The 18,436-nt window shown below is 38.5% G+C and overlaps 1 protein-coding gene and 1 long non-coding RNA gene across 5 annotated transcripts in view; one reads left to right on the forward strand and one right to left on the reverse strand.

Moving 5' to 3' along the window:
• The window catches only part of LOC143247000 (uncharacterized), a 256,411-nt gene that overhangs the window by 153,958 nt on the left and 84,017 nt on the right, over positions 1–18,436 (reverse strand). The window lies entirely within an intron of this gene.
• Positions 1–18,436, forward strand: part of LOC143246998 (protein c-ets-1-A-like) — a 55,982-nt gene that overhangs the window by 31,367 nt on the left and 6,179 nt on the right. For all 4 annotated transcript variants that reach the window (XM_076494292.1, XM_076494293.1, XM_076494296.1 and 1 more), the window contains 3 exons: positions 1,647–1,763; positions 4,695–4,895; positions 8,279–8,440. In XM_076494292.1, coding sequence (XP_076350407.1) covers positions 1,647–1,763; positions 4,695–4,895; positions 8,279–8,440 — 480 coding nt within the window. The remainder of the gene's footprint in view (positions 1–1,646; positions 1,764–4,694; positions 4,896–8,278; positions 8,441–18,436) is intronic.

Genomic DNA, 18,436 nt, shown 5'->3' on the forward strand with positions numbered 1-18,436 from the left:
GCAATGTAAAACTAAAGGGAAAGCAGGTAGCTAGTAATCACCATCCACCGCCAACTCTTTGGGTACTATTTTACCAACGAACTGTCCGAACATAATAACTCCCTCACGGCTGAAAAGGCGATCACGCTTGGGGATTCGAACCCGCGATCTGCGGATTGCGAGTCGAGCGCCCTAACAACCAGGCCATGCTGGACCCTATTTGACATCTTAAGGAAGGTTTAATTGGTCCGAGTGATGTTGTTAAGAATATATCAGAGCAGCCCTGCATTGGAGCATCGTGAGTTGTTTACTATTCGATTACGAAAAAGAAAAAATACATTGTAACATTCTAGAATTTTTTTCATAATTTCACTGTATTTTTTACGCGTGGTTACAAGAAGAAAATGTTTATTTTTTAGGGTTTTTTTCTTCTTCTCGTTATTCGGTGGTATGTTACTAGGCAACCGAATTAATTCATTTTTTTTGTCGGTAGAGGTTAACAAGGAACCTTTATCTCGGAGGTCTTTGACTTCTAAACGTAAAACCAATATTTACGTATCGTACGTGTTTGTAACACACAAGTTTCAGTCATCTGTTTAACAGCCTAACAACTTTCTGTAAACACGCCTTTTGTGTGGTCATGTTGGTTGTTATGGGCGGCTTGCTTTGTTTTAATGGTGCTTTTATAAAAGACCTGAAGCTTATTGGATAAAGTACGATGTCAGGTTATTGGAATAACCGACATCTTAGAACATATTATGAATCCATGGGTGGGTTATCATGATAATAAACTGTCACTAGAATTTCGGGAAACGGTTTTAACGTTTATGCACACATTGTTTAGTAATTTAAGAACTGATTTTACTTAAGGGCCTCGTGCTGTGAGAAGTTATTACTGTTATTCTATTATAGTTCGGATAAAATCGAAACAAAACTCGAAAGTTTTTATCAGAAGTCAATATATCTACAAGCAGCTATGCGTCATTTATAAACAATTATATGCTCATCTGACGACTGTCGCTAATTTTGTTACGTATTTTCCAACTGAGTGAGTTTCAGAGATGTCAAGATTTAGAAAAAAATTCCCATTCTTTACTAGAGAAATTATTAGTTGTCCCCTCTGTTTCTTGCATTATATTAACCTTGTCTTAAAAGTAAACTGTACCGGTCTTGTGATTGGTCTGCTTTTGAATTTCGTGCTAAGCTACAAGAGAGCTATCTGCGCTAGCCGTCACTAATTTAGTAGTGCAATACCAGAGGGAAGGCAGTTAGTCATTACCACCCACCGCCAACTCTGGGGCTACTCTTTTACCAACGAATAGTAGGATTGAACGTCACATTATAACACCCCCGCGGCTGAACGAGCGACCTTTAGATTACGAGTCGAGCGCCTTAACCACCTGGCCACGCCGTGATCCGGTCATGTGAATAACGTTAAGTAACTCTCGAGTGTTTTTACGTTTAAAACAAATTTTACAAGTAGTGTGGATACTGCTAAGCGATTCTCCGGTATTTTGTGTTCAAAATAAAACTACCAATTGTGTGAATACTGTTAACTCATTCTCGTGTATTTTGTGTTTAAAATAAACTGTGCTGATTGTTTGAATATCGTCAGTTTATACTCAAGTGTTTTGTGTTTCATTTTTTCTTTTGTTTTTTTTTTCCAGATTTTTCTGCCCAAGTTCCACCTCTCACTCCAATAACCAATCAGAAAATGACCCAAGCTCTAACTGCAAGTTTTAGCAACTGGGAGCGCGAAACACAGAAATCACGCATACCTAAAGGTATTCATGTAACAAAAATTCATAAAATTAATTTAAATATTTTTAAAATTCTCACTTTTAAAGTTTGTTTCTTTCTTGTTAAGCGCAAAGCTACACAGTTGGCTTTTTGAGCTCTGCCCTTCGCGAGTATCGAAATCCAGGTTTTGGTGTTAAAAGTCCTTAGACTTATTACTGGGCTACTTTGTTCTTTTTGTGTGTGTTTTTAATGGGTGCTATGTACTATGGGGGGAAAACTCTTAGACTAAATTTTGTTGTTGTTAAAATGAGAGGGGACTGTTTCATGTTTATAAAAATAGGGGGAGATTCCCCCCCCCCGGAGTAGTCCTTAAATTACGTCTGGGATTATTTACGGTATTTTGAATCTGTATTTCAAAGATTAAACATTTTCTTAAGTACTACATAATTAAAAATATTTTTGGGGATTTTCTTAATGAGGGGACAACAGTTTTCACCTTTGATGAGATCAATTGTTTGTTTGTTTGTTTTTGAATTTCGCACAAAGCTACTCGAGGGCTATGCTGTGCTAGCCGTCCCTAAGTTAGTGGTGTAAGACTAGAGGGAAGGCAGCTAGTCATCACCACCCACCGTCAACTCTTGGGCTACTCTTTTACCAACGAATAGTGGGATTGACTGTCACATTATAACGCCTCCACGGCTGAAAGGGCGAGCGAATTTGGCGAGACGGGAATGCGAACCCGCGACCCTCAGATTACGAGTCGCACGCCTTAACACGCTTGGCCATGCCGGGCCTTGACGAGATCAAATCCATGTGACAATAATTTCAGAGTTTTTCTAATGTGTGGACAACCGTTTTCGCTATTGATAAGATCAAATCCACGTGTAAATAATGTCAAAGTTATTCTAATGAGCAGACAACGGTGTTTACCCTTGATGGGACTAAATCCATGTGAAAATGTTGTCAGAGTTATTCTAATGTGTGGACAATGGTTTTCACCCTTGACGAGATCAGAACCACGTGTCAATAGTGTCAGAGTTATTCTAATTAGAAGCTGTTTTAAAACACAGTTATTCCAATTACCAAGTCTTGTCAGAAGTTCAATTTTTCAGCAGAAGGAACTGAAATCCCTCACAGTACCCCATCCCCTTTGTAACACCAATGCGTTTCTGTACTTAAAATTGTCTTGAAAGCTGATGTCCGCACACTGAGATAATCCCGTGAAACGTTTGTCAGAAGTGTAGCAGACGTTTGTGAAACGTGTGTGTCTTACCGCTGAGCCAAGGGGTATATGCGTGTGGAAGGAGAGGCAGTGTTGAAAAAAAAATTGATCGAGTCGTCATGAAAAGTACGCTATCGATGATTGGACAATAACGTGTTATCCTACTGAAGCCACGACCAAGGAATTAGTTTCAAAGACAATACTGGACCTGGAACATCGTGATAAGAGAGTTCGGACAACTTTCAGTACGACATATTTCCAGTGTATATATGCAAAAACGGCTCGTTTGGGTTAAGTCGTTTGGGACTCAGCACATGAAACAAAACAAAAACTCAACATACTAAGAAACCAAATAAACACAGCCATAAAAACTATGTTCACCAGATAAAATTAACGATGAATTAGACAAAATAAAACAATACTTCATCAACATCAATAAGTTTCCTCCACAAACCGTAGAAAACATTATACACACACACACACCTAGACAGAAAGCAAAATCAACCAACGAAAGTAAATATATCTCACGAATCAAAAAATCACGAAACCATATACTGCTGTATACCATATATTCCCGACATCAGCAGACAAATAATCAACATTGGCAAAAACTAGTAACAAAATATGACATTCCAGTTAATACCAAATTTATTCAAAAACCAGACACAAAACTGAGGTCTATACTATGTAAAAACTACACTGACAAACACCACACCAACATTATTTATAAAATACAATGTGATAATTGCCACGACTGCTATATTGGAGAAACAAGTAGAAAAATGGAAACCAGATTCAAAGAACATAAAAAGTCACCTTCACATTTTCGATCACTGCAAGTCAAATAAACACAACATAACCATAGAAAACACTCAAATACTAAATAAAGAAACAAACATAAACAAACGCAAAATTAAGGAAGCCTTACTTATACAACAACTTAAACCCAAAATGAACCAATATAAAGGAACGCCTTTGTACCTATATTAATATAATAAAATAAATAAAATTATATATTCTAACATCTAACACCGCCCTCTACATTCCGACACTCAGTTACACAACCCCTTCCAAACATGTGGTCAGCTTTCGGTCAGTTACCTCTTTCTTTCTTTGTAAACCTGACGATGACCGAAGAACGTCGAAACGTTGTTCGCTCTTCTACATAAAATATTTTCTCAACCCAAACGAGCCGTTTTTACATATATATATATTCTCTACAAGTGGGTTTTCTCGTCATCACTGATTATATTTCTAGTGTGTTTTGAGCTGCGTTAACTAGTTTGTGTGTGTGGGTCCATCCATAACCATTAGTGGTTTGGTTTCTTCTGGATTTCGCTCATCTATCTGTGTCAGCCGTTCCTAATTTAGCATTGAAAGACTAAAGGGAAGGCATCTAGTCATCACCACCCTCCGCCAACCTTTGGGCTACTCATTTACCAACGAACAGTAGGATTGACCGTGACTTATGACGCCCATACGGCTGAAAGGGCTGGGAAGGGGATTCGAACCCGCAACTTCAGATTGAGAATCAAGCGCTTTAACCAAACCTGGTCATACCACTCCGGCCATTAGTGTAAATGATATCTTTTTGCTGACATATTATTGGTTAACATCTGTAAGTTGCTACCTCACGTCCTGGGGACAACCAGTTCATAAGTTAGTTCTAGAAAAACACGCACATATAAGGCTTGCGAAATAATGGTGTAGAATTATTATTTTAATATTGGTTCGTTTCTGTTTCTTTTTATAGACCCTTGTTTGTGGAGTGAAATAAATGTATCTCAATGGTTGGACTGGGCAGTTAGAGAGTTCAGCTTGGAAGGAGTCGATCCAGATAAGTTTAAAATGACTGGAAGCGAAATGTGTAGTCTATCCAAGGACGCTTTTCTTTCTCGAACGCCCGCGTTCGTAGGTGATATCTTATTGGAACATCTGGATATGTTGCAAAGAGGTAAAGTATTTGATTCGTTAAAACACTGCTGTTGAAGGAATTCAATATAAAACACGATAAATCCAATGGACCTAAAAGTCATGACAGAACTGGTTCGCCAATCTTATTCTTCAACTAATTGTCCGGTCAACTAGTATGTGATAAACACGCACCGTTTGTTTGTTCTTGAATTTCGCGCAAAGCTACTCGAGGGCTATCTTCGCTAGCCGTCCCTAATTTAGCAATGTAAGACTAGAGGGAAGGCAACTAGTCATCACCACCCACAGCCAACTCTTGGGCTACTCTTACCAATGATTAGTGGGATTGACCGTAACATTATAACGCCCCCACGGCTGAAAGGGCGAGCACGTTTGGTGATACTGGGAAACACACACTGTATTTGTATAATTAATATCAAATCATGTTAACTGCACGTGTTCTCCCCCCTCCATACATCCCTCTCAATTTGCCCATTTCGGATTTAAAAGGTAAAAGAAATATGGGAGATAAAACGTATACAATTTACGTGGTGTTGATTTCGAATCTTAAGCCTAATGGTTACCAACGTTTCTCTAGTTTTCGGCTTTCAAACACCATGTCAACTTGAGTTACCCCCGTATACTGTCTTACTTGACTCGCACAGTACTGTTATTGAAAACACTTTCTTTTAGTCGTTTTGTTTGTAAAATAGTCAGTTCAAAATGTATCCTTAAATGAAGCACTTAAACAAGCAGACAAGGACTTTGTTACTAGTATAACGTATTTTATGCTAATGTTTTTTTATAAAACAGACGGCGCCAAATTATTGCAGTAAAGGTTATTTTGGTTTGTAATTTAGCACAGAGCTACACAATGCTCTGCCCACCACGGGTATCGAAACACGGTTTCTAGCGTACGAGTCCGGGATAAGGTGGTAAAGATATTTTGTTGTTCTGGTTAAATGATGTTTCATCATAACATTCAGTTGTCAGGAACAACTGGCACGTGCGTCATTCTCAAACAGAATATTACTTGAAGGTTAGCGACGTACCATGTACGTTTAGTAAAACGTACTTGTCTTGATAGTAACCACGTCCATAAAATTACTCGAGAAGGACATGACAGTCCAAGATATTAATATTGTGTATTTTTAATGTATGGTCACACTCTTGGTATTAAGGTACAGGACGAAGTACTTGACCAAATGTTACTCAACATTCCTAATTTTCCAAACTAAAATAGTTGCAAACTTCTATTAACATATAAAATTCCCTTTGTGGAAAGACTTTTATTTATTTTTGACCAATCACGTTCAGTACTAAAAGAACCAATGAACGGCGGGCACCTGTCAGGATCTGCCACAAAGTTCACCTACATAGATTTCGAATTCCTGGACATACAGCATGGGTGGTCTGATTGTAAAGCAATAATTTTTTCTACTTTCGTAGAAAAAGCTTGTTCATAAAGTTCACTGACGAGCGCCTTTTTCGGCAACTGCCTCCACAGTTAGAATACACTGTTAGACGGAAGGTATAACATCACTTGGGATGTTTACGTAAGCCTAGAAAAACCACCATAAACCGTGTGTACATCAAGCGAAGTTTGCGCCAATATAAACACGAACACGTAAGTATGTCGTTACTCGGTAGGACAAATAATTTAACACTAGCGTGTAGGACATTTCCTAGAAACGTGTGGTTTACGATGAAAAAAAATTTCACATAATCAGTTTGGAGTAGCGTTTCTCAAAATGTGGTTGTGGTCAGTTTGGAGTAGCGTTTATCAAAATTTGGTTGTGGTCAGTTTGGAATAGCGTTCCGTAATATGTGGTTGTGGTCAGTTTAGAATAATATCTCAAAATGTGGCTGTGGCCTGCAGGCTTACTTCAGGTGGTCTATGGAAAGGTTGCATAATTTTGGAAAGGAAGTGATAGCACAGTGGATATATCTCATTGTAGTCCACCGAGATAAAAATTATAAAAGCAGATAGTCGGTACAGACACCAGATGTTCTTGTTTTTACTACCAGAAGTCGTATTACTCACGACATTTTACCACATTGTCAGTACTGTTCCCTATCGTATATTTTACCACATTGTCAGTACTGTTCCATATCGTGTATTTTACTACATCGTCAGCACTGTTCCCTATCGTGTATTTTACAACATCGTCAGTACTGTTCCCTATCGTGTATTTTATCACATTGTCAGTACTGTTCCCTATCATGTATTTACCACATTGTCAGTACTGTTCCCTATCGTGTATTTTACCACATTGTCAGTACTGTTCTCTATGGTATATTTTACCACATTGTCAGTACTGTTCTCTGTCGCGTATTGTACCACATTGTCAGTACTGTTCTCTATCGCGTATTGTACCACATTGTCAGTACTGTTCTCTATCGCGTATTGTACCACATTGTCAGTACTGTTCTCTATCGCGTATTGTACCACATTGTCAGTACTGTTCTCTATCGCGTATTGTACCACATTGTCAGTACTGTTCTCTATCGCGTATTGTACCACATTGTCAGTACTGTTCTCTATCGTGTATTTTACCACATTGTCAGTACTGTTCCCTATCGCGTATTGTACCACATTGTCAGTACTGTTCTCTATCGTGTATTTTACCACATTGTCAGTACTGTTCCCTATCGTATATTTTACCACATTGTCAGTACTGTTCTCCATGGTATATTTTACCACATTGTCAGTACTGTTCTCTATGGTATATTTTACCACATTGTCAGTACTGTTCTCTATGGTATATTGTACCACATTGTCAGTACTGTTCTCTATGGTATATTGTACCACATTGTCAGTACTGTTCTCTATGGTATATTTTACCACATTGTCAGTACTGTTCTCTATGGTATATTGTACCACATTGTCAGTACTGTTCTCTATGGTATATTTTACCACATTGTCAATACTGTTCTCTATCGTGTATTGTACCACATTGTCAGTACTGTTCTCTATCGTGTATTGTACCACATTGTCAGTACTGTTCCTATCGTGTATTGTACCACATTGTCAGTACTGTTCTCCATAACAAAGACCTTTGTTGCAGAACAGATGAAACGTTGTCTTCGTTTCTCGTCAGCTGAGAGATAAGTTCGAAGACTTATAACGCTAACATTCAGGGTCCATCGGTTGATTGACTTATTGTTTGGAAGTTAGAACAAAGCTACAGAATGGGCTATCTGTGCTCTGCCTACCACGGGTATCGAAACCCAGTTTTTAGCGATGTGAGTCCGCAGATTCCAGTAGTGAGAGTTGTTCGAATGACCCATCAGACAGAAAGTTCTAAACCTGTGTTTATAAGAGTAAGGAATGCTGGGGTATTGAATTAACATCTATTACACAGTTGTTTGTTTGTTTTTTAGATCGTTCAAACGTGTCATTCAAATTCTATTCGCATTTCTCAGACGGAGACAAGGAGCGAACCTCTCTTTACGAATCGGTTTGTGTGCCTGAATTTGACGAAGCTCATCACCAAGGAACCGGATTCCAGCAGTCGGAAAAAACATTTGTGACTGGAATGAACGGGGTAATAACACCCGCTACGTCACGGCAACCATACCTAGATAGTGAGTACTATACTTTGTAGAGTTTCTTAGTCTTAGGAGAAGAGTGTTTGTTTGGATTTGTTTGTTTTGAATTTTGCACGAAGCTACTCGAGGGCTATCTGTGCTAGCCGTCCCTAATTTAGCAGTGTTAGTCTAGAGGGAAGGCAGCTAGTCATTACCACCCACCGCCAATTCTTGGGCTACACTTTTACCAATGAATAGTGGGATTGACCGTTACATTATAACGACCCAACGGCTGAAAGGGGGAGCATGTTTGGCGCGACTGGTATTCGAACCCGCGACCCTCGGATTACGAGTCGAACGGGCCTAGGAGAAGAGTGACCGGGTAAGAAATAAAAGTGTCCAATCTGGTATTTGGTCATTTTTGTATTTAAATGCTGAAGGAGAATGGAATAAAAAAAAAAAGATACTCAACACGTATTTACCTTTTAATAATACAAATGTAGATTAGCTTCAATAATCAGTATATTAAATAAGTATGTATATATGAACGAGCACCACGTTCAGTCAGAGACTATTGTTAAGATACTCAAGCCCCGCAGAAAGTTTACACAGCTATCTTGGAGATCGTGGGTTACGAGAGTTTGTTTCTTTCTTTTTTTTTAATTTCGCGCAAAGATACACGAGAGCTATCTGTGCTAGCAGTCCATCATTTGGCAGTGTAAGACTAGAGGAAAGGCTGCTAGTCATCACCACCCACCGCCAACCCTTGAGCTACTCTTTTTACCAACAAACAGTGGAATTGACTAGAGGGAGAGAATAGAGAGAGGGCAGCTAGTTATCATCACCCATCTTCATCGTAGATAGCTCATTGTGTACCTTGTGCCAAATAGTCCTCGTGTAGCTTTGCGCGAAATTCAACACAAACCAAATGTACACGTGAGTGTCGCTGTTGTTAACTTCTAACTTCATTTTGAATTTCCTACTATGACTGTTGTTTTTGAAAGAGGAACTTTATATGGTTGTCTTCGATTTGATTGAATTTCGCCCAAAGATACACGAGGGCTATTTAGCAGTGTGTGGCTAGAGGGAGAAGGCAGCTAGTCATCACCAACCACCGCCAACCCTTGAGCTACTCTTTTTACCAACAAACAGTGGAATTGACTAGAGGGAGAGAATAGAGAGAGGGCAGCTAGTTATCATCACCCATCTTCATCGTAGATAGCTCATTGTGTACATTGTGCCAAATAGTCCTCGTGTAGCTTTGCGCGAAATTCAACACAAACCAAATGTACACGTGAGTGTCGCTGTTGTTAACTTTTAACTTCATTTTGAATTTCCTACTATGACTGTTGTTTTTGAAAGAGGAACTTTATATGGTTGTCTTCGATTTGATTGAATTTCGCCCAAAGATACACGAGGGCTATTTAGCAGTGTGTGGCTAGAGGGAGAAGGCAGCTAGTCATCACCAACCACCGCCAACTCTTGGGCTACTCTTTTACCAATGAATAGTGGAATTAACCGTAACGTTATAACGCCCCCACGGGTGAAAGGGCGAACATGTTTGGTGCGACGGGGATTCAAACCCGAGACCCTCAGATTACGAGTCGAGGGCCTTAATCTCCTGGCTTTGATGGGATTTAAAAATTAGCCTGGAGAGAGCATTAAAAAATGAAAAGAGACATAAAATGATACCCAGGAAGTACTCTGTAGTAATTCACAACCTTAAGAACTCATGTTTGTAAACGAAATAACGACCAGTTACTAAGTGGCCATAGTTATAAAGTTGTTTACATACTTATAGAAACACGACTTTCTTCTGACTTCACTGTAAACGTGTGGAAAAGGCTTATGGAACAACTGTTTGTTTTTTTTAATCATATTGTAATATCTTAATTGTCTGGGGTGTTTAAAGTTGATTGTTTGTATTTAAAAAGGAAAACGAAACTGAAACTTAGTTCGTTACGTTCTTTATATGTAGCCATAGTTTTTTAATAAGAAAATTCAGATGGTTTCAGTTTCGTTATTCATACCAACGTATGCTATTCTTTATTTCATTTTTATTATTTATTTTATCTTCACGTGCATTTTGGAGAAACCTTCAGAGAGGGCGTTACAATTTTAAGCCACTTAACGTAAGTCATGAATTTTCCGTGTATTTTACAAACGTAACTGATATATTGTATTCACACTTTGAGATTGAAGTGTCCGGTTCGATCACATGTTCTCCGGCGGAAATAGGTTATTTAATGTATTTTCCAGTGGCCTATGACCGTTTTAAACCTCCGGAAACGTGATGACACAGTTCACGCACCGTAATCTCACAAGAGCTAAAGATACAGGATGTTTTTTTTTTGTTTTGTTTTTAAGTTTCCAGATATTGGTTACCAAAAGACAAAACCCGAGTTACCCGGTGGGGCGACTAACGGACGTCTTTCTAAACATACGATCATTTGTAATTTCCAACTGACACTGTCAGTTATTTAATTTCCCATTATTAAGTAGAACGAAATATATTACAACAAAGATATTTTTCTGTAATCTGGAAACTAAATATAATTACATATTAATTTTTCTGGAAAGTTTGGCTGTTTGATGTCAATAGAATTGTTGAAGTTGTCTTCTTTCTGACATCAAACAGCCAAATTCCCAGAAAATACTAAAAACAAAAAGAAGTTTAATTTAATCAAAGGACCACTGTTACAATAACACCCGCTATCCATACTAAGAGACTGTTTCTATATCAACTAACGCCTGGTGGTTAGGGCAGTTGACACCTGACCTCCAGGTTGCAAGTTTAAATGCAGTCGCTGAATGTGCTTACCCTTTCAGCCGTGAGGGTGGTATAACGTTATGGCCAATCCGACTTTTTGTTCGTAAATTGTTGTAGTTAGTTGGTTGGTCTTGAATTTCACCCACAGGTACATAAAGGCCACTTTCGCTAGTAGACCATAATTTAGTAGTGAAAAACCAGAGGGAAGACAACTAACTAGTCAACGCCACCCACCGCCAGTTCTTAGGTTACTTTTCACCAACGAATAGTAGGACTGATCGTCACATTACAACGTCTGGGCTGAAAGGACGAACGTCATCGGTGACGGGGATTCGAACCTTGGACCCTGAGAATGCGAGTTGAACGCCTTAACTAGCAGGACATAACAGAACACGATTCTAACATATGTTTCAATCGCAAATATGTTATTCACATTTTAAATCTTGGCATATCTCTTTTGGCTATGCCCTGTTAAGTCAACATACAACAGTATATTTCAGAATATCCTCGTGATAGGTGCAGAGCAGTTAACTCAGCTGACACCTTCTTGTAAAAACAGTTTTAGCCACCAGGTAACTTGATTTATTTGCTGTTGTCGTTGTTTTATTTTTCCGGTAGGGGGTGTACATTACTCTCTTCGCTTACTGTTCAATTTTAATTGCCACAGTTTTTCAAAAATTGTTTTAAATTACTGTCTCGACGGCCTTTACTGTATAGTCTAAGGTTTAGTGTTTAGTTCACAGTTTTAGTGCTTAGATGCACGTGAAATAACGTCAAGAAATGCGGCTACAGACGGACGGATGTTTTAGAAACAGCATTACAAGTTTGCGACAAAGGACAGAATCGGTTTTTCCGACCCTTTATAAAGAACGTAAGAGCTAATTAATTTGTTTTGTGTTGATTCGATACAAGTAACTCTGAAATATCGTGACAGTCGCTTAGCATGGGTACTGTTAACAGGCCAGTTTCTGTGCGAGTAGTTTAAGATTTGGGACAACGGCTGAGAGACGTGGCAGCTTTGCTGGAGATACAGGTTAACGTATGCTCGTCTGTCGAGACGTCTGGTATACGAAGCCAGCGAGAAGTCATACCTTAGTCACTTTTTATTTTTTTATCTTTATGGCTAAGCCAGACATTAAATACGACTGGCAACAAACTAAGAATCTAATTCTCAGGCGCCTTCATTTCTCTTTTAACATTTCTCACCTGTCGTTGAGCGCGTGGCGGCTGTTTGTGGTTACGACTCTACCCCCCAAGGCCTTCTTCCTAATAACCAGCAGCGATTGGACGTCCCAGTACACTGGGGTTCAAGTGCGCCTCGTGCCGAAACATAGTTGCCATCTGTTGCACGTGCAGAGCGGGTGCCCATTGTCTACGTGTTGTATAGCAAGTGGGAGATACAAACACAACAGAAATTTTCCAAGATGATGGTTTTGGAGGGTGAGTGTGTGCTTGGCAACGGTTATTTCATAATCTGCTTTCATGTAAGTCGTATATGTAGAGACAGAAGGTTCGAGTTATTTGTTATGAAAAAATTGAAAACGGTTAATGTTAAATTTGAATTTAAATTCAACGATAATAAGAAGTTCAGGAACTCACTTATCTATTTCGTTCCGAGCGTTAACTTTGACCTACTGTGAATGTAAACTTAATGAAAGGTGATATGAAGGTAACAACATATTCTAATATGTCAATTCAGTTTTAAATCGCTTTTTTATATCTTAAAAGGTGAAACCGTCTCGTGACACTGTAAGAACACACGTAGATAATTGTGACACTGTAAGAACACAAATAGATACTTGTGACACTGTAAGAACATAAACATATACTTGTGACACTGTAAGAACACAAACATATACTTGTGACACTGTAAGAACACAAATAGATACTTGTGACACTGTACGAACACAAATAGATACTTGTGACACAGTAAAAACACAAACAGATAATTACCTTTTGCATATTTTGTCTCAAACACATTTACGACCTGGTATAAGCATTAGGCGTGGCCCTGTGCTTAGCGTGCTCGTACTGTGAAGCCAGTGGTTCACGGTTTGCGTCCCATTGAAGTGAGTGAATGCGCTCTAAAAGTGACAGCAACATTTCAAGTGTTTAGTAGGATAAAGGGCACCCCAAGTGTTGGTGGCGGGCGTTGCTGAATATTCCCCCTACCACCTTTCAATGAGAAGTCTGGTCAGATATGCAAAGACAGTTTCTTTGTGCAGCTTTGCGCGAAAATTCTAAAACGAACGTTTACCTTCTGTAGGAATAATTTTACACAACCCTTGATGTTACGTGGTTTAGCGTTTCAAATTTCAACATTATTCACCGTATTTGCTCCATAATTTATATAACGGCTGAGAGAGTTGTATCAGTAAAGTTGAACGTTATTAAAGAAAGAAGTTTAATTTAAATATTTTCATTGTTTTTTAAAATAGAAGGTTCATTAGCTGGTATATCTTTCGCGGTAGTTTTTTTGTGTGCATATATTAAAGTATTAAAATAATCTGTGTGCGAATTGTGTTAAGTGGAACACTGTTAAGCCTATCTGACTGATATTTGTGCGTGAGTGTGTTTTTTAGAGCAAAGCCACATCGGGCTGTCCGTTGAATCCATCAAGGGGAATCGAACCCCCAATTTTAGTGTTGTAAATCTGTAGTAGGGCCCGGCATGGCCAGGTGCGTTCGACTCGTAATCTGAGGGTCGCGGGTTCGATACCAAACATGCTCGCCTTTTCAGCCATGGGAGCGTTATTATGTGACGGTGAATCCCACTATTCGTTGGTAAAAAAGTAGCTCAAAAGTTGGCGGGGGGTGGCGATGATTAGCTATCTTCCCTCTTGTCTTGCATTGCTAAATTAGGGACGGCTAGCGCAGATAGCTCTCGTGTAGCTTTGCGCGAAATTAAAAAAAAACAAACAAAACGCGTAGACTTACCACTGTACCAGCGGAGGGCTAATATTTTTGTAACTAGTTCTGTTTAAGTACGCATTTTTTAAAGTTAACTCTACCTTGCTTACATTTGTACGGGTCTGTCCATTAATACTCTTGTAATCACTTCTGTTGGAATGCAACTAGACTGTTTCTAACCAAAATCAGCAACTTCATCGCCCCCCCCCAACAAAAAAAAAAAACAAAAAACAACAAACAATTGAGTTTATTCGCAACGTTTCGGTCAAAGACCTAAATCAAACTGTAACCGAAACGTTATGAATTTGAGAAATGTAATATTTCTTACTTCCTTCAAACCTTCGTGAAACCACAACTATCAAGCAACCAGTTCATGACAGCACGAACAGTTTCAGTGAGATGCAAACCGACACCTGCGTTTCGCATTCGTCATCAGCTATTTTCAAAACTTTAGCAGATGATATAGTAGGAAGGCATCTGCGCTAACAACATAATGAACAGTGATGGAGAAACTGCTAGAAAAACCGTCAGAGTTTTTTATTACTAATACAGCCTTTAAAAGTTAAATAAATGGACAGTAATCATTCACAAAGGTTTGGCAAATAATCATGTTAGGAAATTAGGCTTACCTAATTTCATCACCACCCACCGCCAACTCTTGGAATACTCTTTTACCAACGAAAAATGGGATTGACCGTCACTTTATAACGCCCCCACGGCTGGGAGGGCGAGCATGTTTGGCGCGACTCGGGCGCGAACCCGCGACCCTCAGATTACAAAGCGCACGCCTTAACGCGCTAGGCCATGCCAGGCCCAGTTAATAATAATAATAATAAAAAAACAATTTATTTAAATTTTGTAATATAAACAAATTACCCCCACACCCTAGCAGTACAGTTTAACGTTTTTTGGTTTTTTTTATGTATATATTTCTAGGGTAACATTTTAGAAAGTTGTGACGTTTTTCTTGCTTTTACGTGATCTTTGGTTTTAGTTCGTTGCAAATATTAGCTGTGTAACTAAGTTCACAGTCATCTAGTGTCATATTAACACTTCAGGTTACACACTTGCTTTTGTATGGTTCGTTACTGGTGAGATCTGGTTATTTATTAACAATCAAAGTCCTGTTTCATCGTTTGTTGCCATACACAAAGCCACAGTTCTGTTTAAGTATAGCATTGCTTACAGCTAAACCTATCTTACTGATACTTGTACGGGTCTATCCATTTATATTTTTGTAATCGGTTCTGTTGAGGTACGGCATCGTTTAAAGCTAAACCTATCTTACTGATACTTGTACGGGTCTGTCCATTTATGTTTTTGTAATCGGTTCTGTTGAGGTACGGCATCGTTTAAAGCTAAACCTATCTTACTGATACTTGTACGAGTCTATCCATTTATATTTTTGTAATCGGTTTTGTTGAGGTACGGCATCGTTTAAAGCTAAACCTATCTTACTGATACTTGTACGGGTCTATCCATTTATATTTTTGTAATCGGTTCTGTTGAGGTACGGCATCGTTTAAAGCTAAACCTATCTTACTGATACTTGTACGGGTCTGTCCATTTATGTTTTTGTAATCGGTTCTGTTGAGGTACGGCATCGTTTAAAGCTAAACCTATCTTACTGATACTTGTACGGGTCTATCCATTTATATTTTTGTAATCGGTTTTGTTGAGGTACGGCATCGTTTAAAGCTAAACCTATCTTACTGATACTTGTACGGGTCTGTCCATTTATGTTTTTGTAATCGGTTCTGTTGAGGTACGGCATCGTTTAAAGCTAAACCTATCTTACTGATACTTGTACGGGTCTGTCCATTTATGTTTTTGTAATCGGTTCTGTTGAGGTACGGCATCGTTTAAAGCTAAACCTATCTTACTGATACTTGTACGGGTCTGTCCATTTACACTTTTTGTAATCGGTTCTGTTGAGGTACGGCATCGTTTAAAGCTAAACCTATCTTACTGATACTTGTACGGTTCTGTCCATTTACATTTTTGTAACCAGTTCTATTTAATATTGACTGATTTCAGCGTCATAACTGTTCAATAAAAACGAACGCCGAACTTGTTTTTGTAAATAAATACACACATCTGCAACTCCGGAGCTATATTCAATAGTCACATACCTTTTTGTATTTATTTGTTACTCGTATCTTTCCACTGATCCAACGGACAATATGTGGCATGAATATTTCAGAAATACTCAGTGCCACGGCGATATGCCTGCGGGCGTATACCAATAAAAAACGGATTAGATGACCACTAATCTCCTCGTGACCTTATTGTTAACACCTGCTAAACGGAAGCGTCACTACCAGATTTTTTTCTTTTTCGCGGTGTAACATTTTCTCAAATTGTTTATAGCGAAGGCCCTAATAATTACATCCTTCCTAGTGGCGCAGCGAAATGTTTGCGGACGTAAACTGCTAGAAATCGGGCTTCAGTGCCTGTGGTGGTTAGAGAGCAGGTAGCCCATTGTGCAGCCTTTTCTTTGACATCTTGGTAACAATCATTTTGTGTGATGGTTTCTTTTCTCGAAGTTTCTAATATTCTCATCTGTTGAACGAAGTTGAGAGTAAGAGACGGCTTACAGCTATAAAATTCGGGATTCAATACCCGAGGCGGAGAGAAGACATTTATGACCTATTCTGTAGCTTTGTATTTAACAACAAACAAGTGATGAAACCTAGGATTTCATTTAAAAAGTAACTTTCAAAGTTTTGTTCTCTTGTACTTTTCAAATAAATATGTTAAATCGTAGAATTAGCTTCCCTTACGCAGTGCTCTAAATGTTTAAATTTTTATCGGCCCGGCATGGCCAGCCTAGTTAAGATAATCAACTCGTAATCTGACGGTGGCGGGTTCGAATCCCCGTCGCACCAAACATGCTCGCCCTTTCAGCCGTCGGATCGTTATAATGTGACAGTCAATCCCACTTTTCGTTGATAAAAGAGTAGCCTAAGAGTTGGCGGAGAACGGTGATGACTAGCTGCCTTCCCTCTAGTCTTATACTGCTAAATTAGGGACGGCTAGCACAGATAGCCCTCGAGCAGCTTTGCGCAAAATTAAGAAAACAAACAAGCAAACTTAAATTTGTATTACTTTTCAAAAATGTATAGAGAGAAATAATAATTTTATACAATTCTCCACCGGTAGGTGGCCAAACACCACACATAAAGGGTTAAAGGGCTCGTTTTCAACCTCAAATATACGACACATCCAAGCAGTATTCAGTAGAATTGATTTCAGTATACATGGTATTTTCTTGTGCAACCAATACTTAGTTAAGGACCGTTTTACCCACCCACAAGTAAAGTAGAACATAAACAGTTTAGAAAATCGTGTTTTACAATCTGGTGGTAAATTTGTGAAGTAACTAAAACGTAAATAAAAAAAAAACGTCCTTATTATCTGATCTATTTTACCGGCAGTTTTTACAATGTTACTTTTTAATTTTGCCATATATAAGTTTCAGTAACATAGCTCCAAGAGTTGTGTTGGGCATATTTATGTGTCGCCCAAAATACACTAAAGGGTTATTCATAATCTTATAACTAGGTCAATTAAACATACGACGTGTAGCTCACTATAGGTGGTTCTTATAACCAAGTTAATTAAACATACGACGTGTAGTCCACTATAGGTGGTTCTTATAACCAAGTCAATTAAACATACGACGTGTAGTCCACTATAGGTGGTTCTTATAACCAAGTCAATTAAACATACGACGTGTAGCCCACTATAGGTAGTTCTTTTTACCAAGTCAATTAAACATACGACGTGTAGTCCACTATAGGTGGTTCTTTTTACCAAGTCAATTAAACATACGACGTGTAGTCCACTATAGGTGGTTCTTATAACCAAGTCAATTAAACATACGACGTGTAGCCCACTATAGGTGGTTCTTATAACCAAGTCAATTAAACATACGACGTGTAGTCCACTATAGGTGGTTCTTATAACCAAGTCAATTGAACATACGACGTGTAGTCCACTATAGGTGGTTCTTATAACCAAGTCAATTAAACATACGACGTGTAGTCCACTGTAGGTAGTTTTAAGGAAAACCTTGGTGGGAGGTCGAGATATTTAATAAAATATTCACTTCACACAGTGGTTTATTGTATACTGTTTTAAGTTTGTTTATCGTTATTTGACGAAGTTACTAAATATATTAAGCCAAAATGATTATATATATATACACTTTTGTTGTAAAAGTCACAAGTTTTCCACTTCTACAGACGTGTTGTATGATTAGATTGTGACAATACTAACTGAATCTGTTATATCTTACACTAATATATTGAAGAAGTTACGTTTCACGTATATTATACTTGTATAATTAGATAATAATATTGAACGTTCTTC

Source organism: Tachypleus tridentatus, chromosome 3 (assembly GCF_004210375.1).
Source record: "Tachypleus tridentatus isolate NWPU-2018 chromosome 3, ASM421037v1, whole genome shotgun sequence".
Lineage (NCBI taxonomy): Eukaryota > Metazoa > Arthropoda > Merostomata > Xiphosura > Limulidae > Tachypleus > Tachypleus tridentatus.